Raw genomic sequence first — 22,653 nt, forward strand, 5'->3', positions numbered from 1 at the left:
TAATTAGTTTCTTTAGTGCGCCTGAGAAAACAGTTGGCCAAACAGCTTTTCTTCATCACTCTGTTCTTAAGAGACTTTTGAAGTTTGTATCTGAAGGACAATTGTTTGCGTTGGTGATCTGTGATGGTAGAGGGGAGAAAGGTAAAGGCGCAGCGTTGGGTGGAGAGCCCTTGGCATTCCCCAGATCACGTGGCATGCCCTGTGCACGCTCTCCAGCCTCACCTCACCTCTGCATCCCATCTTTCAGAGGAGCATGGGCTTCTTTCCAGTGTTTAAGGAGGTGAGAGAGAACAGACTGTGAGGGAATAATGTGGGAAAAGAAGTTTTTAAACAATTCTTGAAGATGATTATAACAGTCTGGAACAATAAAGAAAGCACTTGGATTTGACAAAGAGAGAACACAGGTTTCCAGCCAAGACATTATTAACAAAAACTTCTTCAAAATTTTGTCATCCAAAAGTTAATACTGAGTCAACATAGAGTGATTTCTGTGGCCAGCAGCCAGCTAGAGAAAGAAAGGGAGTCTCCAAATGGAGATTGCCAGATTCCCACGGGCTTGCACTACCCACTCAGGGAATCGGGAGATCCATTCTCTCATTCTGTCTTGGTCACTAATCTCCCTCTAGAATGTTTGATTTGTCACTCTTTCTGCCTTATATTCTTCATCTCTAAGATAGAAGTTTTGATTAATGTAAGATCCTTTCTAATTTATAAAGTTCTGTGATCCAGAAAGAATACCTTTTTTATATGATCATTTTCATTCAAGAATTTTTAATTCTTTCCATTTTACGGATATGGAAACAAAACAATAATAAAAATCTTTCATTTTGTGTGCACCCAGGGACACACACACACAAAAATCTTCATTATGTGATTTTAAAATACTGACCTATCAGTAGATTCTTTTTTAAAGATTTTATTTATTTATTTGAGAGAGAGCATGAGCAGGGCCAAGGGGTAGAGGGAGAGGGAGAAGCAGACTCCCCGCTGAGCAAGGAGCCCAATGCAAAGCTCCATCCCAGGACCCTGGGATCATGACCTGAGCCAAAGACAGACGCTTAACCGACTGAGCCACCTAGGCGCCCAGTAGACTATTTTTTAATATGAGAATTTGAGCAGCTAAAATATTGCAGCTAATACTTTGCTAAATGTTAAGAAAGCCACAAAAAGTTCATTTTCAAGGAACTAATAATCTGTTTGGAAAGGAGTAGACATTCATGTATAAACTGATAAGTAATACAATAAGCAGTATCATGAGGCATCTATTCATTAATTTACTTACTTGGGAGTTATTAAACATTTATTATGTTCTAAGTAGTATTCTAGGTGATGGGCAAACAGTAGAGGACGTGCTAGATGATGTTCTGGTTCCCAGAGAGCTTGCTTTCTAATGGGGAAGGTAAATAGGATCAGAAAGCCAAGGACAATCAATACAATATCCGCTAGTACTGTGAGGAAAATAGAACAGAGGGATGTGATAGGGAATAGTTGGTGGGCAACTGAAGTTTATATAGTCAGGGAAGGCCTTTCTAAAGTGTTATATTTTTCTCCAAATGTTATTATAAAAATTTTCAAACATAGAAAAAAGTTGAAAGAATGTATAACTGCCACGTAGACTCTACAATTGTTTTACTGTATTTACTTGGCCACATATCTCTCCATCTATTCATCCATCAAACCATCTTACTTCTTAAATATTCATTTATTTATTTTAGAGAAAGAGAGGGAGAGAGAGGGTGGGGTGGGAAGCGGCAGAGGGAGAGGGAGAGAGAGTCTTAAGCAGACTCCTCGCTGAGCACGGAGCCCTACGTGGGGCTCAATCTCACAACCCTGAGATCACGACCTGAGCCGAAACCAAGAGTTGGCTGCTTAACTGACTGTGCCACCCAGGTGCCCCAAACCATCTTATTTTTTTGATGCATTTAAAAACAAATTGGAGAGGCGCCTGAGTGGCTCAGTCGGTGGGCATCTGACTCTTGGTTTCTGCTCGGGTTGTGGTGTCGAGGTCATGGGATCCAGCCCTGTGTTGGGATTCTCTCTCTCCCTCTCCCTCTGCCCCTTCCCCCACTCCTGCGCTTTTTCTCTAAATAAATAAATAAATAAATAAATCTTATAAAAAATAAAAACAAATTGCAGACAACACTATGTTTCACCCCTAAACACAAGCATATCATTAACTAGAGTTTAGTATTTATATAGTATAATTTTAAGTGCCATTAGTATAGATAATATATACAGTGAGCATTATAAGAAGGAATTATTCATTCATTCATTTCACAAATAACTATTAAACACCTACTGATGTGTCAGGCAAGTCTTTAGGAACTACCTATTCAGCGGTGAACAAAACAGTAAGAATCCCTCCTCTCATGGAACTCATATTCTACTTAGTAAGAGAGACAAGAAGCAAGATAAATAAGTAAAAGTTACTTGTGTTAGTGATAGCAGTAAGTGCTAAATAAACCAGGGAAGGAGGAAAGAGGTATTTATGTATGTGAAGGGGGTTGCAAATGCAGTTCCAAAAATATGGCTAAGAGCATCTCTGATGATATCGGGGCGGGGGTGGGGGGAAGTTGGGGCAGAAGTTGCTCTGAGTAGAAAAGTCCTGCAGTGGAAGTTTGCCTGGTGTGTTGAGTAGCAACACTGAAGAGAGTATGGCTGGAACACACAGAGAAAGAGTGGTAGGGATTGTGGTAGGAAATGAGGACAGGAAGGTGAAGGGGGATGGGGTTTCAGTGAGTTACAGTGGATATCAATGTTTTAGGCTTGTACTTAAAGGAAGGATGTGGTTGGATCACAAACGGGGTGGAAGGCCATTCTGGTGGAGAGAAGAGCCTGAGCCTTTGCTCACAGTCATGGGACTCGGAAGGACAAGTGTGTTCAGGAAACAGTGTCTAGACCAGCGTGGTGAGAGCAGAGCATTCGTGCATAAAGGAGGAATAGGTACACAGGGGTCAGACTATGGCAGAGCTCAAATTTGAGGTATTAGAATTTGGATGTTTTCCTACCCACAGCAATGAGTTATGGAAGGTTTTTGACCCGGTAATAGGGAATTTCGAGCCAACAGGATTTGGCTTCTTCCTCAGATGGATTAGTAAGCAGCAAGTTAGTAGGTAAAGAGACAGAGTCTGTTTCCTAGTGAAAACAAAAGGGTTGATGCAGCTTTAGCAGACTTCTTCTGTGGCCAGGGACAAGTATGAGGAGTGCAGGGTGACTTGAGCTAAGTGAGCACAAGCAGCAACTCTCCGGTGTCTGCAAGAGCTGAATGGAATGATCGCTGGGGGCACCGAGGACCAGCTGCAGCCGCAGAGTGGGAATTTACAGTGGATCCGGCCCTTCCCAAGACTGATTTATTGCTCGATTTTTGAACTTTTTTTGTTGTTTATTATTATTTGTTGTTTTTAGGAAAAAGCCAATCTTAGGGCTGGATCCACATTTTGTTTTGTTTTGTTTTCTTGCTGGTATTTAGGGTTAGGTTGTGTTTATTGGAGTCACAAAGTGAGAGAGCATCACAGTTGTCATTTGAAAGAAATTGGCAGGACCAGCTGTTTTTGACCCCAGGCTCAGAGTCAGCCAGCCGCTGCCTGGGTTGGAATCATGATTCTGCTACTTATTGCCCATGTGATGTTGAACATTTTTTTTTTTTTTTTCTCTCTGCTGTGCATCCTCATCTGTGAAACAGGGTTGTATATAGTACCTACCTCTTTTTAAGGCTGTGGTTATGGTTAAATTAATTAATACATGGAAAGCTTCAGAACAGTGCCTAGTCCAGTAAGCACTAAATAAATATTAGATATTCTTATTATAACTGGCCAGATTTAACTGTCATGTGCTTCATGAAACTGACTTACCTATTAAACTTAATTGTTTGAACTTACCAAAATGAACATATATATATAAACATATATATATATAAATATGTAGAGCCTTTAAGTTTAGTAATCATTTGCTTTAGTGATCATTTCACACAGTTCAAAAATGCTCCAGTCACCCATTACTGAATATATCATGTGAGGCTATGCGTTACAGAATCCCATTTTAAAGTGGAAAGATATAACATCTTCAGAATTTGCTGTGTTTTTTGTAAACAAAGTAGCCCACTTCAAGAGAATCTTAAAAATCCTGAGGTTTTGAAGTACGGTAGAGAAAGATTACACTTCTTTATTCTCTAGATGAAATTAGTTTGTTTTGGCCAATACCTTGAGGGAGATAGCCTCTCAAGCTTACGTGGTATGGTGTTTTTATTTGCCATCTTTATTTAGATGTTAGTGGTATTGTTTAAAAATAGCCATGTCTCATAGCTTCTGTGGCATCTGATTCTGACTAATTGCTTTCTTTGATTGTTGCTTATTCATGATTGTAAACTTGAAAATGAATGAGGTGGTTCTATAGAAGAGAGAGTGGCAAAGCTTTAAAAAGATGGTAGTTTTGATGCTGAGTTCAGAATGTGAAGTTAGTGTCAGGATGATTTCTTTGGAAAACTATGTCTTGATGTGTGAAGACTAGGACTACAGTTTAGCTGAGTGAATGACAAAGGGTTTGGAGGGGAAACAAGAGGACTATATACTTTGGGCGCCTGGGTGGCTCAGTTGGTTAAGCGTCTGCCTTCGGCTCAGGTCATGATCCCAGGGTCTTGGGATCGAGCCCCACATTGGGCTCCCTGCTCAGCAAGGAGCCTCCTTCTCCCCCTCCCTCTGCCTCTCCCCCTGCTCATGCTCTCTCTCTTTGTGTCAAATAAATAAATAAAATCTTTGGGCGCCTGGGTGGCTCAGTTGGTTAAGCGACTGCCTTCGGCTCAGGTCATGATCCTGGAGTCCTGGGATCGAGTCCCGCATCGGGCTCCCTGCTCAGCAGGGAGTCTGCTTCTCCCACTGACCCTCCTCCCTCTCATACTCTCTGTCTCTCATTGTCTCTCTCGCAAATAAATAAAATCTTAAAAAAAAAAAAAAATTAAAAAAAAAAAGAGGACTATATACTTTTATGAGAAGTCTGGGGGATCTTTGGCTAAGATGTGAATGCTGTCAGATGGAGGCGGGTTAGAGTTCAAACACAGGTTAAACAATTCCTGGCTTTAAGAGAGAACACATTTTGGGGGGGGGGATGCTAGCAATGGAAACTTAAGTCTTTTTTGACACTTTAACAATTTGTAACTTTTAAATTATAGGGCCTTTTAGAATGTTCTTGTCTTCTTGGGTCCTCTTACTGTACCTAAGTTCCATCAAGGAGTAGAATACATTTCAGCTTAATTATTATTGCATACCTATCCTGATACACATTAGGTGCTTGAGTCATTTTTGGATGAATGGATAAATGAATGCACTTATGAGAAATACAGAAAATCTGGGAAGTGGTCCGACAGGAATAATGAAAGTAAATTAAGTTTAAAAGGAGAAACTAGAGTGTGAGAGATTCCCATTTGGTTTGGTACTATTGCTCTAGGAAATCTGGTTTAGAATTTCCAATGTCTAAGTAAGGAAAGGGACCTTAAATCAAGGAAAGAGAGATCATCCTCAAATGTAAGGAGGAACCCTGCATGATAGAGTGGAAGATGACTATAGGGGAAATAGTGTATTTTTTAATCTTTCAAATCTTTTAAAGACCATTTGGGGGGCCGGGGGCACAATTATCCTGAATTCTTGGGTGAATGGATTAGATGATTCCTGGTAGTAAATGTGAATTTCATTTTATTAAGAAATCATATATGTTAACTAGACTTACTGTGGTGATCATTTTGCAATATATAAAAATGTTAAATCGTTGTGTTATACATCTTAAATTAATATAATGTTAAATGTCCCTTACATCTCAATTTAAAAAATAAACATCATATATATTTTTAAAAGTGACTTTAGCAGTATCTCATTCAATTTTAAACTTGCGAAATTTAGCTAGATGTGATCTGGCTTGTATTGGTGGAATTGTGAATTTCTGCTGTACACTTGAATTGCCTCTTGTGAGATCCGCATCTGCTTCCTTCTTCATTGGATAGGGTTACAGTGTATGTAAACATGATTTTTAGTAAAAGTGGCCTTTATTTTTTAAATATAATTTTATTTTATCTTGTACAGGTCAGGTATATATACATAAAGCAGAAAATACTCTGTTATTCTCTCAAAAGATGTAAATGATTATTGAATCTGCCTGGTGATCAGTTGCTGTTTTATTTTACTGTGGGGGGGGTGGTAGGGAAGAGTGCATTGACTCAGGAGGGATCAGAATTCAAAGTAATGTTTTATTGAAAGTAAAGGTTGTAAATGCTGGAGTATATTAATAAGCAAAGGCATAGCCTATTTGAAGAGCTCTTTATTAATAGGATAGATCCTCAAGTTTAAAAACATTTGTGTGCATCTTTTCATAATAATAATTTTAAACGACCTCCTTAATGCCAGGCACTATGCTTGTTGCTTTAACTTTATCATTTCAAAATGATCCTGGAAAGTTTGCAAGCGAGTTAGCAGGTTAGGTACTTTAAAAAGCTATTTTTAAGGGGCACCTGGGTGGCTCAGTCAGTTAAGCGTCTGCCTCCAGCTCAGGTCATGATCTCGGGGTCTTGGGATCAAGTCCCGTGTCGGGCTCTCTGCTCAGCAAGGAGTCTGCTTCTCCCTCTCCCTCTGTGCTCTCTCTCTCTTGCTCTCTCTCTCAAATAAATAAATAAAATCTTTTAAAAGATAAATTATTTTTAAATCTAAAGTGGCTTCTTTATATAGTTTCTCTCCTCTAGGTCCTTACCTTCTCCCCCTGGGTGAACATCTCCCATTGTAAGCATCTAAAATTGCTTTCCACTGTGGAATTCAAAGATGAGATTGTTGTTTTCCATAAGAATGTACAATGAGTACAGTCTGCTTCTTACATTTATAATTCCTAGAAGAGGTGGAGTTATTCTCATTTGTCTGGCTTCTAGCTAGCCGTTACGGGGTCGGGGAGAGCCAGAGAGACTGGATCACCTTTCCTTCAAATTGCTTTGAGACTGCAAGCAATGTGGAAGACCGTGATGCAGTGTGTGGGAAGGAATTTCCAATTCTTGTTTAATGCCTCACAGGAAGTACATGTTTTTGTGGCTATTGCATCTGAATGACATGTTTCAGGTTAAAAGGTGTGGGGAGATTGTAAATGTCAGTCTTCATAGCATGTCTGAGCATAGCACATCAAGTGGGAGAGTTTAAAATCTCCTCCAGATGGTGGGTGATCCACTTGGGCCACATGTGGAAGTGAGGATCCCAATCCATGTGATAATTTCCACCACAACACATTCTGTATTACTGTACGTGGCGGGAAAATCCTGTGTCTTCCCTTCTCTCATCCTGCCTTCATTTAAGAAGTCTTATCAGTCAGTCTTCTAGGATTATGAATGTCCAAGAAGTGCTGTGGGTGGCTATAGAAGGGACATTCTGTGGAGAAGACAAATATGACCATGAACATAGCACAGTTGATTTTCCTTTTATTTATTAAGTTGTCAGGACAAGTAGGGATTAGATATAGCCAAGCATTGATTATCTTAATAGCTAAATTGCTTAGGGACCTGCCAGTCGGGGAGCCATCTTTTTTCTCAAGTCTGTCATCATGTGGCACATTGGACTAAGAAGCCCATTCCAGCTTCGAATCTTTCCATTGGTTAGAATACTTCACAAAGAGTTATAATGTCGTTCTTTGAGTTTCCATTCTTCCGTAGCGTTTTTGCCCTCTGGAGATGAAAACAGTAAATCTAAGTCTTGTTTTAATACCAGCTTTCATATATTTTTTGGGGAAAAAAAAACAGACCATGTTTTACCCATGTCTTGTTTTTTTCACTAAATATCCAAAGCAACCTCATTCACTATAAAGTTTTCCAAGCCCTCTTTGGGAAAGACTCCGTTTGAAATTTAGAAATAGGGAACAGACACGATGTGCTGCTGGGGTGTGGTCTGAGCAGGGCTACCACTGGTAGAACAGACAGCAGCTCCATTAATTGTTTGGAAGCCAGTCACCTTTTTGACTTATAACTGAACTCTGATTCATCGGGGCATGTGTAATTCCATTTGTACTGGGATTCTTGATTATTTTGTTAACTTCAAAGTAATTTGATATGCTGCCTTGATGAATAAAGGTCATAGGATTCCAGAGGAACTGCTATGTGTGTTAGACTAACCCATGATTTTATGTTTAGCAGCAATGAAATGTTTCTTGACACGGAAAGATTGCCTCATGTGCTCCCCTCACACTCACATGCACAGTAATTCAACAGGTATCTATTGATTATGTGTTGAATACCAAACACTGTGCAATGAACTGTAGTAGAGATCTATATAAGATAAAGCTTACAGTTTAGTGGGAGAGGCAAATTCTTGTACAGATGATTTCAGTACCTTTTTCTTACTCATAAAATGTAGTCCTGAGAATTAGCCATGAACTTATTTTAACCTTTTGGAAAGCTCCTTCTAGCTTGTTTTTTTCCATCCTCTGAAACCAAAAAGAAAACAAAGCCAATAATCTATAGCATTTTATGTTGCTTCCAAAAACATCTTCTTCACTTTTAAGAGGCATATCCGAGTTCTGTTCTATCCAAAGGTATTGGGCAGGTTCACTCTTAACTATATTCTATGGTAACTGATATAATAAAAATAATAGCAGCATTTTACAATTATGCAGCAAACTTCAAAACATTTTCTCATTTGGTTCTCATAACAATCTAAAATTATATTATTGATAACTAATGGCAGGGGTAGTACAGAGAAGGTCTTTCCATACAACAGATGTATAGTCTCTGGAAAGACACCTTTTAATATCCCTTCTTCTCTGTGGATATTAATCATTCTCTTTTCCATTAAACCACAGTTGGCCCATTGGCAGGACGGGGTCCTCCCATAAATTTGGTTGGCTCACACAGTGTTGAAAAAATGAAAACCTGAGCCCCACCTCCCATCTGTAGATGTTTCCTGAGCTGACCACAGTTGGCTGGCCCCTGGTCCTGCTGCCACCTTGGATAGGTGTTCTGTCTCCAGTTTATTACAGCCCACACTTGTCACAAATGCACCTGTGTGTATTTTCACCCAGGCTTTTTTGGCCCAGGAATAGTTCCTGAATAATAGGCACATATTCATAGTTTTTAGAGCTCAGGCAATTTTTAGGTTTCACGCATAATGATTGTAGAACGCAACTACTTCATTTTAGTGAACGAGGAAAACAACTATGCAGAGGCAATTCTTATGTTTATTAAAATGACTGATTAGACTTATATTGTGAAAAATAGCAAATATATATATATATACTATATATATATTTGTTGAAATACATCCATAATTTAGGGTCTTCATGAAGCTATGTTACTTTTATTTTTAGGATTCTTTTAGGTTAAAAATAATCTGGCACTCAAAAATTGTTTTGACCTTGTTTGCATTATATGTAACACACATCCATTTTATGACCTAATCTGATTAATACATCTGTCCTAGGTCACTGAAATGTTTCTGGAAATGTCTCTTGAAGTTTGGTAAGTACATTTATTTCATTGGGTAGAGGGATCCACTGACATTTTAATTGTTAAAGGGTAAACTTCTAAAATATGAAATAATTCTGACAGCTGTATAGAAACACATTAGACTTTTCTTTAGCTCTTCCCTAATAGCTACTGCATCAAAAAATAATAAATTTAATATCTTTGCTTAATTTCCCTGTAGTTTGGTCTTTGAATAATAGAGTTTAGGGCTTATAAGGTCAATAATAAGAGCTTTTAGAGAGTCCTCCCTAAGGTTCATTTCCCATAGAAATGAACAAATATGGTTATTTAAGTCTATTTTTCATCGTTGATTCAGATAGATATTCAAAAACATGAAAGTAAACATAAACAGGAAACTATAAAAATGAAAAACTGAAAATTGAGACTGTTTTTGTTCATGGAGATCAGCAGGACTACTTTAGTAAAGTTCCATGAAGCATGTTGCTCTTTCAAAGTGGTCTCCAAAAAAAATGTTGGGAAATCATGTATTTATTTTCAAATGGTACATCTTAGAGGAGTCAGGCCTACCTGGAGAATTAGCTGGATCTAACGCTGAGTTCACTACATCCCACCTCCCTCAAACTTTCTGCGTCTCCTTGAACTTCCCTGTTGAAGTGGGTTTTACCAAAGTAACTAGTACACATTTAATTTACCCAAACATCACATGTATTAGTATAATATTCTCCTATCGTGTGATTTGCCAAATGAATGAGAATGGATACATTGACATTGGGTTAGGTATTTCTTTCTCTTATTTTGGTTCCTGTAACACGTTGCTTCAACTTAGTAAATTATTACATAAATTACTACTGTCCCTCAAGATATGTCAGGAAGTATCAAAAGACAGTCCAAGTAATTGAGTTGTGTTATTCTGCATTGTGTTGATTCTTGCTTAAAGTAGTATGTTTTATAGAATGAGATTAGAAAAATTTTTGTTGACAAGGAAGTCATGCTATTTATCTTAAGAAATGGTCTTCACTGCTGTAATTAGGCCTATAACATGTAAAAGAAATTCACTTTAACAAAGCGTAGTTATCAAAAAATGTAGGAAAAAACTCAGCTAAATAAGGTACATGTGTCCAGAAGCAATTTACTATACGTTTATAATGAACTTTAATCAAACTCTATTTTTATATGTTCATTTGTCTTGACTCTGAAATGGAAATGTTCTTCAAAGAAAAAGTCAACTTTCCATGGCATGTCTTCCATTAGATATAAAACAAAATCATGAAAGAAATTTAGAGTTAAAGATAATATATGAGGGGAACCTGGGTGGCTCAATCCGTTAAGCATCTGCCTTCGGCTCAGGTCATGATCCCAGGGTCCTAGCATCGAGCCCTGCATCGGGCTCCCTGTTCGGCCGGGAGCCTGCTTTTCCCTCTCCCTCTGCTGCTCCCCCTACTTGTGCTCTCTCACTCTCTCTCTGTCAAAAAAAAAAAATCTTAAAAAAAAAAAAAGATAACACATGAAAGAAGAAATAAATAAATGAACCAAGCTTCTCTTACTATATTTATAAAATTACTCAATATTTTGAATTTTCTTTTGCATTTTATGCTAATATCTTCTAAACATCTACATTTATTGCTCTGTTCATAGATTTTTTAAAAAAACTAAGACAGTGATCAGCATAGTATATTATAAGGAACATGAGTTCCAGAATGAGAAGTCCTAGTTTTAAATCTGCCTCTTGCTAATTATGTGAACAGTTGAAAGATTTTTAATCACTTTTTTACTCATTTGTAAAATAAGAAAACAGTGCATTATAAGCATATCGTGATGATTTAATGACATGTCCTTTAGAAAAAGCAAAAATTGTTTTATATTAATATAAAATAGAAAAGTTTTCCACATGTGCACCACATGTTCATAGTAAAACTGTAATAGTTTACAGAAATTAGAAGCAACCTCAATGTTCATGGATAAATAAATTACACTCTAATCATATAATGGAAATACCCCATAATAGTAAAAATGTTTGAATTATTTCTATTTATATATCTGTTTATGTGAATCTCAAAAACAAAATGTTCCATGGAGAAGAAATTACAGAATACATACAGTTGATAGCATTTATAAAAAAAGTTAAAAACCCATAAAATTCTATATATCATTTAGAGATATAAATATATACTGTAAAATTATAAATTAATACATTGGAATACTGAAGAGCAAGTCTAAGGTAATGTACTCTGAGGAGCAGAAAAGGAAACACAATTGAGGTGGGTTCACAGAGACAACTGTGCAGGTGAGATTTTTATTTCCTAAAAATGGTTAGAAGGTACTCAACCTAATATATTACAATAAATAATAACAATAGAGAGTTTACCCTAAGGCTTGACTTAAAAAATGCTCCTTTACTCCTATCTCTTTTCCTCCTTGTTACCTAAACCTCATAATAATCAAATTTAATAACTGCGTAATCCGTGCTTTAATATACTATACTGACCATTTTTTATTATTGGATAATATGGTTAAATGATCCTTTCAAAATTCACAGTAAAATAGAATTACTCAGTCAAAGGGAATATACATTTTAATTATTTTTGGTGCTCATTCGCTTAATCACTTTCAAAAGTGTTTTGCAAATTTTTATTCCCAAAATGAATTTATGATAACAGTGTTACTTTGCCTTTTCCAGGTACTGGAAAATATCATACTTCAAATGTTTCTTAAAAACTATTAATAATAGCAGTATTTTTTAAATTTGCTAGTGAAACTAAATATTCTTGTTTTTTACTTTTAATCATATATGCTCTTTTGTGAGTTGTCCATATTTGTCTTTTGGGAAGTAGTAATTAAAATATTATTTGCAATGATTAAATATCATTACAGAGTACACAGCCCAGAGACTATGGAGTGTCTTCTTTTGGAAGAAATACACTGAATAAGGGGCGCCTGGGTGGCTCAGTGGGTTAAGCGTCTGCCTTCAGCTCAGGTCATGATCCCAGGGTCCTGGGATGGAGCCCCGCATCAGGTTCCCTGCTCAGCGGGGAGTCTGCTTTTCCCTCTGCCCCTCCCCCTACTTGTGCTTTCTCTCTTTCTCTCTCAAATAAATAAATAAATAAATAAAATCTTAAAAAAAAAAAATACACTGAATTAGGAGAAATGATACTTCAACTTAATTCATTCTGAAGGGAAGGACTTACTTTTATGAATAGTAAAGAGACAGTATTTGATTAGCGAACTTCTTGCTTTCTACATTTGGATTTCTTCCCATCACGACATAGATTTCTGGGTTTTCTTGTTCTGGTTTTTTTTTTGTTTTTTGGGGGAGTTTTTTGGTTTTCTTTTGTTTTTTTACTATTTTTAAATTCAGTAGCTGGTTTCAGAGTTCAGTATTGGACCTGTAACATTTGTGAGGCATTGCTGAGTTGTGGAAAAGACATCACATATTTGCTCTGTGATCCTAACCTCTCAGAGCTTCAGCGTTTTTGATCTGTGATATGGAGTTATAAAAATAAAACATTATATAATAATGTGTAATACTTACTCCCATTATTTCTGCAGTGATACATACCTATGTATCTAGTGTGGTTTCTGGCAGAGTATAAGTATCTGAGAAGTTGCTGCTGCTGCCATTATTAGAAAGGAAGGGTGTACAAATGTAAGGGTCCTGAAATCCTCCAGCCATAGGCTTATTTGTGGTTGTCTAAAGTTCTACCATTAGAAGTTCCTCTTTTGGTCCCAGGGGGACATCTCTGAGACAGGGCAGCTCATTAACGATGGTATTTCTGCAGGTGTGCCTCTCAGAACACAGACTCTTTGGAATGTTAGTGTTACGTCATGGAGAAGTGGGGGATGGAGGGCCAGGGGAAGGCATTCTGGATCATGTACAACGCGCGAAACACTGTGCCAAATAGATGGAAACAGGTTTATTCTCTGAAGCACTTCCCGAAGTCTTGGCTATGATAAGATGAATTTATCAGGGTCTGTTTGTTTGCTTGTTTTTGTTTTTGTTTTTTTAAAAACATCTCCTACTCCTTATTTTCTGGACACATGCCTTGGAACCCGCAGCTTTAAGACATCCATCATTTTATACCCTTGTTTCGGGTTCCCTTCTAGTAAATGGCTTGAGGGGAGCAATGAGCATATATCAGCAAAGCTACCGGGGACTGGGTGATTTTTAACAAGGCTACCGGGGACATTGGCTCATGACTCTGTGTTTTTTATACAGTTCATCCCCAGACCTCCGATTCAGTATGGCTCTGTGTGATCAGGAGAAAACTTTCAGACAACAGAGAAAAGAAAACATAAAGGAAAACATGAAGAAACTCCTGGGTCCAGAGAATAGTGAAGGCTTGTATTCTACACGTGATGTGAGTTGGAAATGTTTCGAATGTTATTGTAATTTAATAGTCATGTTGTTAGTACTCTCTCCCAAATTGCACCCAAATGTGGAAATACTGAAATTGATTGAGCATTATATCTTCAGCTTTTTAAGATAAGGTAAGTGTTTTGTAAATACAAATTCTTTGAGGAAGATCATCACAGATGCTGCCCATATTTAGTAATATTGATCAGATAGAGTTTTAAAAAGATGCATAGGCATACTTGTGCACAAACGAGATGTTTATTAGTAAGAAAAGTTTAGCCTCAGATGTAAAAGGATCATTGAAATTTATTTGTATTGTTTTTTAATTGAAGTATAGTTGACATACAATGTTACATTAGTTTCAGGTGTACTGTATAGTGATCCAACGAGTCCATTGGTTATGCTGTGTTCACAAGTGTAGCTACTATGTGTTACCATACAACATTATTACAATATCACTGATGCTGTTCCTCGTGCTGTACCATTCATTTCCGTGATCTATTCATTCCATAACTAGAAACCTATACCTCCCACCCCCTTCACCCCTTTTGTCGTTCCCTCCAACCCCCTCCCCATGAGATCGTTGAATTAACTTTATTTTTTTTTTTTTAAGATTTTATTTATTTGAGAGAGAAAGAGCAAGCACGAGCAAGGGCAGGAACAGGCAGAGGGAGAAGCAGACTCCCTGCTGAGCAGGGAGCCCGATGCGGGGCTCGATCCCAGGACCCTGGAATCATGACCTGAGCTGGAGGCAGACGCTTAACCGACTGAGCCACCCAGGCCTCCCTGTAACTATTCTTTGGGTGTTCATTTCCTTATGAAGATTCCTACGTCACATAAAACTTACCTTAAATAAATCCGTATGCTTTTCTCCTGTTAATCTCTCTTGTCAGTTTAATTTTCAGACCCAGCCAGGGACCTTAAGAGGGTCAAGGAAAACCTTTCCCTCCCCTACAATGGCAGGTCCTCCTGGAATTGAAGACTGTTAGTTGGTCAGGCCTAAAGGAAGGAAAGAGTTTGCTAGGGAAAAAAAAAAAAGCAGGAAATGGCTACCTCTGTTAATTTCTGGCCATCAATTTCATTTGCAAAACCCTGTCTTGCACTCTGTTTCCCTGCCTCGCTGCTTTCCAGTTATTTGCAATAATTATTTCTTTCACTCCCAGCTGCTGATCTACCCTCTGTTCCCCTCACAACTGATAGACTTGCCTCCTAATCAAAGAGAGGTCAGTAGGCATCAGATGACAAAACCTTCCCTTCTTGCCAGAGGATTGCCATATTCCATAAGTTATGCTATTCTTTGCTGCTTCCCTCTTGAATTCCATGGAGGAAACAGCTCCTTCTCTTTCAAATGCAGATCAACCGCAGATATGATTGCCAGCCCCAAACAGGAGCCCTATCGATTGTCTCAATTGTCCAGTCCTCCCAGGACCACTCCCCTCCCCCAACTTGTCTGCCTCTACCTCTTTATGAATTTTTACTGTAAAAATATCAACTCCTACACGAAGGGGAGAAAAGGAACAACCACAAAGTCTGCCTGGAATGTACCTTCCCTTCTCCTGCCTCTCCACTTCTCTCCTTATGTTCACAGACTTCTCCAAGTTTCCTACACCATCTCGTCCTCTTTCCTCACTTTCTCAGGCTTCTGACCTCATGATTCTGCTGTGGTTGCTCTACCAGTCGCCTGTACTAATAAATGCAAAAGATCTGGCCCTGTCTCCCTCAACCCAGTCGGTGCAAATGACACTTGTCTCCCTACTTTTGTGAAACATTCTCTACCCTTCACCTCCTGCCTCCTCTTTGTTTTCATCTTGCCTCTTTGGTGCCCTGTAGAGGATCTTCCCCCCCGTGCATTCTTTAAATATAAGAGATCTTCACCCTAGGCTCTCTTTCTCCTCATTCTGCGTTCTTAAGAATTTTCTCTCCAGGGGTGCCTGGGTGGCTCAGTTGGTTAAGTGTCTGCCTTCGGCTCAAGTCATGATCCCAGGATCCTGGGATCGAGCCCCGCATCGGGCTCCCTGCTCCGCGGGAAGCTTGCTTCTCCCTCTCCCGCTCCCCCTGCTTGTGTTCCCTCTCTCGCTGTCTCTCTCTGTCAAATAAATAAATAAAATCTTTAAAAAAAAAAAAAAAGAATTTTCTTTCCAGGGGCACCTGGGTGGCTCAGCTAGTTAAGCGGCTGCCTTCGGCTCAGGTTGTGATCCCGGGGTCCTGGGATCGAGTCCCGCATCGGGCTCCTTGCTCACTCAGCGGGGAGCCTGCTTCTCCCTCTCCCTCTACTGCTCCCCCTGCTTGTGCTCTCTCTCTGTCAAATAAATAAATAAAATCTTTTTTTTTAAAAAGAATTTTCTCTCCCTTGCATGATGTCACCCAGCACCTGTGTCCGAAGAACTTCCCATGTAGATCAAGGACTTAAAACCTCCCTTCTGAGCTTCAGAGCTGAACATCTATGCACCTGCTTGATTTCTTCACTGGTATCCCTCCCATCTCAAACTCAGCACGTCTAAAGGGGAACACAACACCTCTCTTTCCTGCAGTTCCACCCAAGCCTGTTCTCCCTCTCCCTACCTTCTTGTTCGCTTTCAAACCAGAGCTGAAAATCCTTCCACTGCTCTCAGGATTGGCCTCCCAGCATCTCTCCAACTCCCATTTTTTCCAGTTCACACCACACTCCTTCATTGGGTTAGCTCCACATCTCCTCAGAACCCTTCCCCAGCTGGTGCCTTTCCAGACACTGTTCCTTCTCCCTGTAACGTGCTTTCCCTGTACCTGCCCTCTCCCCACCCCACCTGCTTTTCAGGTAACTGGCACCTTCCCTCCCGTTCTTTAAGCAGTACATATGTAGCTTCTTCTGGGACTGTCCCAGTCACCAACAGCCTCCATCCTTCCCCCCATGTCCCTTAGGTCTCAGTTATATTCTCAGTGGCACAAATACGCACCTTATCTTCTCAGCATTGATGACACTCGGACTTAAAACATACATGTACAGATACTCATTTCATGTCTGTTTTCTCCAGTGGAATATAAGCTTCATGAAGATCAGGACAGTGTCTGTGTTATTTACCTTCATATTCCCAGCACCTGGCATGGCTCCTAGCACATGGTAGACACTCAGTAAATCTTGTGTTGTGTGAGTCAGGGCACAGATTTGGGCGGTGGCTTGGTGCTGCATGCAGGGGATGAATTAACTGGGGAGAGGGATCAGGGACTCAGAACTGAAGAACACAGTATCGGGTTGTTATGGAGGAGACACAGGTTGAGGAGAGGGTTTGGATGAAAAGATCCCAGTTTGAACTGTTCCATTAGAAATGTATGTGGGACATACTGGTGCAGATGTCCCGTTAGCCTTTGTCCTCAGGTTTTCCTTTTGCAAAGGGAAAGTTGCTGCTGCAACCCCCCTATGGATTCCTTGTTTTGTGGGAAAAGGAGTCTTCCTGGGAAAATGAAACTTGGCCTAATATTCATACAAATTGGCTTTTCTGCAACAGATGGAGAATGAAGTAATTATGTTTCTCTCTGGAATATTCTTCAAAAAATGTTAAACTCATGTTTTTGGAAGTCATTCTTGGAATTAAAGCTGTTACTGTAGTTGTTTTTGGTTGGTCTAGAGTTTTTTTCTCTTGTCCAAAATAATCAGTTTAGATATATTCAGAACCACCCAGTCCCACAACACACATGATAGTTTCCTGTTTTTATGTTACTCCGTGGTCAGGGGTCTCTTAAGCTCCCAATTCCCTTGCTCTCTGATGAGCCTTCACCTTCTAGTCAGTTCTGGCTAATCATCCTCCTTACAGTGTGTGGAACAGGCTGTCATGGCGGCTCAACAAAGAAAGAACAGTCCTACTTGATTCTCGGTGCAGGGACTGTGCTTGTCTTGTTCCCGGTGTTCAACAAACAGACAGCATCCAGCTTTGGACTTCAGTGTCAAATTAAAATGTTGAATATATTTGGGCACTATAAACTAGGACACATTCCTTCCCTTCTGTGCTTCACTTGTAAAATGGAGACTATGTCTCTTATTAGGTGAAAGGATAAGTGCTACTGCTTATAAGCTTCCAGCACCATCTGTAAGGGCACATAGTAGTTGCTCAATAAAATAGTAACTCTACTACTTGAGTGTTGCTGTTCTGCTGCATAACACCCGAGGGCAATCATTGTTAAATTCAATAAAATCTTAGCTTTTCTGTCTATAAGACATATTATGATGAATTAGTCAAATAATTAAGGTGCCTCATAACCCTCTTAAGTACTAAGACTTTTAAAAATATGTATTCTTGGGACACCTGTGTGGCTCAGTCGGTTAAGCATCAGCCTTCAGCTCAGGTCATGGTCCCAGGGTCCTGGGATCGAGTCCCGCATTGGGCTCCACGCTCAGCAGGGAGCCTGCTTCTCCCTCTGCCTCTGCCCCTTCCCCCACCCGCTTGTGCTTTCTCTTTCCCTCTCTCTCTCTAATAAATAAATAAAATCTTAAAAAAAAATGTGTTCTCAATAAAAAAAAGTTTCAAAAATTTATCGATTTGAATCATTTGGAGGGAAGTCTTTCTAAAATATGTCACTCCTTGCCCAGATTGAACTGATCTGAACGTTCTCATGTCTGTTTCATTTGCAATCAACTGCCATTTCTCCGTGCTTTATGTGTTTCCTTGAAGTAATTTCTTCAAACCACTCCTTTCTCTTTCAGCTTTATTGTTGTGGAATTCAAATCTGATAAGCAAGCTTGTTGTTAAAACAATGTCTCTGATTAGTGTAATTTCTCTATGAATAGAGGCCTGGAATCTTTCCTGTGAGTAAGATCTGTAAGACTGTGTACGTGGGGATTTTTGGCATAGTTGGATTGTTTAGAGGCAATTCTTATAAATTTTCTTGTCTGAAAATAGCTTTTGGTCAGATGAAGTTTCCAGATTAGAGTCTTATGTGAAGGGAAATGCTACTCTATAGTTTTTGTTCCCTAGTAACTGACCATAACAAAGCCAAGCTGGTTGGGGGACTAAAATCTAAGAATTGGAATAGTGGGGAAGCAAGAGAAGGGAATTCTACTTTAACCTTCATCAGAGAATAAAAGCGAAAGTGTTTCAGGGCAGACTATGTGAAATAACTTCAGTTTAAACAGATAGATGGCTTTGGGTGAAGTATAAAGTGGACCTTAAATAATACATTTTGTGAGTGCTATTCTGTACTTGTTTGTCATATAAATTAAGTGAAAAACTAGAGAAAAGAGAGCCCATCTGGTGATAGAGGAGGAGGCAAAGCAAAACAGTTCCTGAAGGAGGTGATAGAAGTCAGGCTTGGGTAGTCAATGAGAATTTGTATTCCTTGTGTATGTTGTTTCCATCTTCCAGAATATTCTACCTCTTGCTTCCTACCTTGGTTGTGATGACAGAACTTTGTACTATCAGTTCTTTTTTTTTTTGAAGATTTTATTTTATTTATTTGACAGAGAGAGGAGGAGCAGGGGGAGGGGCAGAAGGAGAGGGAGAAGCAACCCCCCCCCCCCCCCCCCCCCCCCCCCCCGACCTCGCCTGAGCAGGGAACCTCATGCGGGGCTTGATCCCAGGATCCTGGGATCATGTCCTGAGCCGAAGGTAGACGCTTCACCGACTGAACCACTCAGGCACCTGTACTCAATTCTTATTCCCCTCTCAGATTGCAAATATTGCAGGGCAGACAGTGTGGAATTCCTAATAGTGGAGGACAGGGAGGTGCACTGAGCAGGTGTGGGCTTCCAAGGGTCAAGTTTCAGGACTCACGAGGTGGACTTAGAGTTTTTCTCATCTGAGGTAGTGGTAGGATGTGAATAGCCAAGGAATAAGAGAGCTGGAGTTGGTCTAGAAAGTAGATGTCCAAGAGGCCCAGACTCTACTCTGTAGGGTTGTCCACTATAAGGCAGGTGACTACTGAATACTACAGAGCTCTCGGGGAAACAGGCTCAGAGGGAGGCACGCAGGAACACACGTGTCCAAGCAAGGAGGGAGGAGGCAGATGGGGACAGGTGCTGGATTTGCTACAGGTTTAAATTTGTTTTATAAATCAAATGGGCATTATGTGAGGGAGCTTACTGGGTTCAAAGGGCCAGGGGCTGGATGAAAACGAAATGCTAGTAACAATAATATATTTTAATTTCATGTAAACTCACTTTCTAAATTTTGCATGTGAAATTATGGCTATGCTGGAAAAAATTGTAAATAGGTTGAAATGAGAGAATATGTACTACTTTTTGTACATTTCTTGAAGCAAACCAGGTCAGTGAGTTCCTTCCCTTTGTGTACAAAGGTTGCCTAAGTTCCTGACCAGAAATGGACCAGACAGCACCTTCGGAGGGCCAGTACTGGGCACAGGATGGTGGGGAGGCAAAGCCCACTGTGGGGATTACCATTTACCCAGTTGGGCAGACATGTCCGCTCCTACAATTCCGATACTGTGGAGATGCACTGGGAAATCAGACTCAATAATTGTCATCTTTGCTTCTATCCTCTAATTAAAAAATAATGATAATCATAAATAATAATAATTATTATGAGTAAAGACCTAGGATGCACAAACAAGCAGTCTAAAGCCTAAACAGTTTTAATATTGGGATAATCACTGTGATATGCTCATTCAATCTTTTTAAAAAAATCAGTGCTACTTTTTTTGGTTCTCCTTTATACTTACAGGGTTGGCGCTCTCATTTTCAATACAGCTTCTCTGACCCATTTTATAAGTTGGTGGGGAGTGATCAGTTGAGGGTTGCAAAACTAGGTCTTGGCTACTTCCTTCAACGTATGTTCAGGTGTTTCGACTTGTGCTTTGGGGTCCCGGGGGCCGGGAGCTGGTTGGCACTTTAGAAAATTGACTTTCAGTAAAAACAGAGGTGGAAAGTGTTCTGATTTGACATAGTTTTCTCCAAACTGGCAAGAACAGAAAGATGATTTGGGGCAAATTAAAGGGCATAGAAATCAATTTCAATAATGTAGAGTTTGTGGCATCTTCATTCTTTATTTGCCTGATTTTATCCACAAGAAGAAAAAAAAAGGAATTATTTGTAAGTGATAATTTCTAACAAAACCCAAACCCAAGTACATAACAATTCAAATGATTATAACCATCTATTATGATATTAACAAGGAACTGGCATAGGAAATTCTAATACTTAACTTTTTTGACTTATAGTCCTCTTTCATACTAGTCAATAAAATGATAAACTCTCTTAGAAATTAAAAAGTGTATTTAATCAACTGGACTTGGTGTTTTAAAAAGTACTGTAAGTAAAATATTTTAAGTCAGTATCTTACTAAATACTTTGTAATGAAGTGAACTTTCATATAATATCACTAGAGTTATATATTAAAAGTACCTTTTTCCCACTTAAGTGAGAAGTGTTTGTTAAATGAATAATTTACCAAGGAAAAAATTTTCTCTTTGTATTTTTCATAATTTTGAGCATCGTTTTTAAGACTTGATAGTTTTGGCACAGAGGTAGTAACATACTTTTCTCTTGCCTCTTTAAAACATGAAATGGGGTGATTTTAGATGAGATTAACATTCAAGTCAGTAAATTGCCATCCATAACGTGGGTGGGCGCTGTCCAATCACTTGAAGGTCTGAATAGAACTGAAAGATCAGCCTCTCTGAGCAGGAGGGAGTTCTCCAGCAGACTGCCTTTCTCTTCATCTGCACCATTGGCTCTCCTGGGTCTCTGCCTGCTGGCCTTCAGACTAGAACCACATTATTGACTTCCCTAGTTCTGGAGCCTGCTGGCCCATACTGCAGATTTGGACTTGTCATTCATCCTAATTTCACGAGCCAATTCTAGATAATAAATCTCTTTCTAGATATGTGGGTAGCTAGATACATCTTGTTGATTCTGTGTCTCTGGAGAACCCTGACTAATACAGGAGCCAAGGAGGCAAAAGTCTTTACATAATTTTCAGACCTTAAAAATCTATGAAAATGTAAAAAACAAAAAATCCGTAGGCACTTGAGAATTTTCTTTTGCAAGAGAGGAAATTAATAATATCCATAAGCCCATGCATCAAGGTAATTTAACCAAAACCACAGGATTTTTGGTAAGTGCAAATTCATTTCCTGTTATCATATGAGAAAAGTATGAGAGATATTCATTGATATCATTTATGCACAAATACTGATGCTATTAGGTCTAAATATAAGCTAAAACCTGTCAACAACATTTCTTTGATTCTTTTAGATTTTGAGCCAGGACTAACAGCTGCTTCTTATAACTCCTCAGTTATTTCTTTGAAAGTTATTTCAGAATGACCAAGGCTATTAAAACATCCAAATTTAGCTTTCATTTATTATGTAAAATTCAGCTGATATCATCCAAAGTGACACATGAATCTGAAATATAAATTAGCTAAATATCAAATGGTTTCTTTCAGCAAAGATTACTCTTTCTTTCTCGACACTGAGTAAAAGGAAAGAGTGACTTACAGTGTCGGTGACACCTTAGTTCATGTCGTGGTTCTACGACCAATTAGCTGCGTCTGTGTGTGGACAAGGTATTTGTGTGCATTGAGTACATCATCATCTGAAAAATGGAAGTGATGATCTCCTTTCAAGGGCTGGGAAAATTAGATGAAATAAATTGAATGGAAGTGCCCGTGCTCATGCCAGACATACAGTATTTTCTTGATAAGTTGAATCTCCCTTTTTTAATGTTAATAAAAATGTATACTTTTATAGTTTTATAATTCATATTCTGTATGAGTTACAGATTCTGGAGTGTTACTAGTAGCTAAAGGCCTCAAGGTGGTTAATTCTACCCCGTATTTCTACATTTAAGGAAACAGAGTGCAAGGAGGATTTTCTTTGCTTTGGGTCACAAAGTTAGTTGTAGGGAAAGCTTTCAGAGATCGTGGAGCAGAGTGAATTAAAA

At 39.1% G+C, this 22,653-nt stretch overlaps 1 protein-coding gene across 3 annotated transcripts in view; it reads left to right on the forward strand.

The window, feature by feature from the left end:
* PLA2G4A (phospholipase A2 group IVA) overlaps positions 1-22,653 on the forward strand; it is a 152,127-nt gene that overhangs the window by 70,696 nt on the left and 58,778 nt on the right. For all 3 annotated transcript variants that reach the window (XM_032393091.1, XM_032393092.1, XM_032393093.1), the window contains 2 exons: positions 9,429-9,466; positions 13,647-13,788. In XM_032393091.1, the coding sequence (XP_032248982.1) occupies positions 9,429-9,466; positions 13,647-13,788 (180 nt within the window). The remainder of the gene's footprint in view (positions 1-9,428; positions 9,467-13,646; positions 13,789-22,653) is intronic.

The sequence above is a fragment of the Phoca vitulina genome, unplaced genomic scaffold (genome assembly GCF_004348235.1).
Source record: "Phoca vitulina isolate PV1807 unplaced genomic scaffold, GSC_HSeal_1.0 scaffold71, whole genome shotgun sequence".
Classification (NCBI taxonomy): Eukaryota; Metazoa; Chordata; class Mammalia; order Carnivora; family Phocidae; genus Phoca; species Phoca vitulina.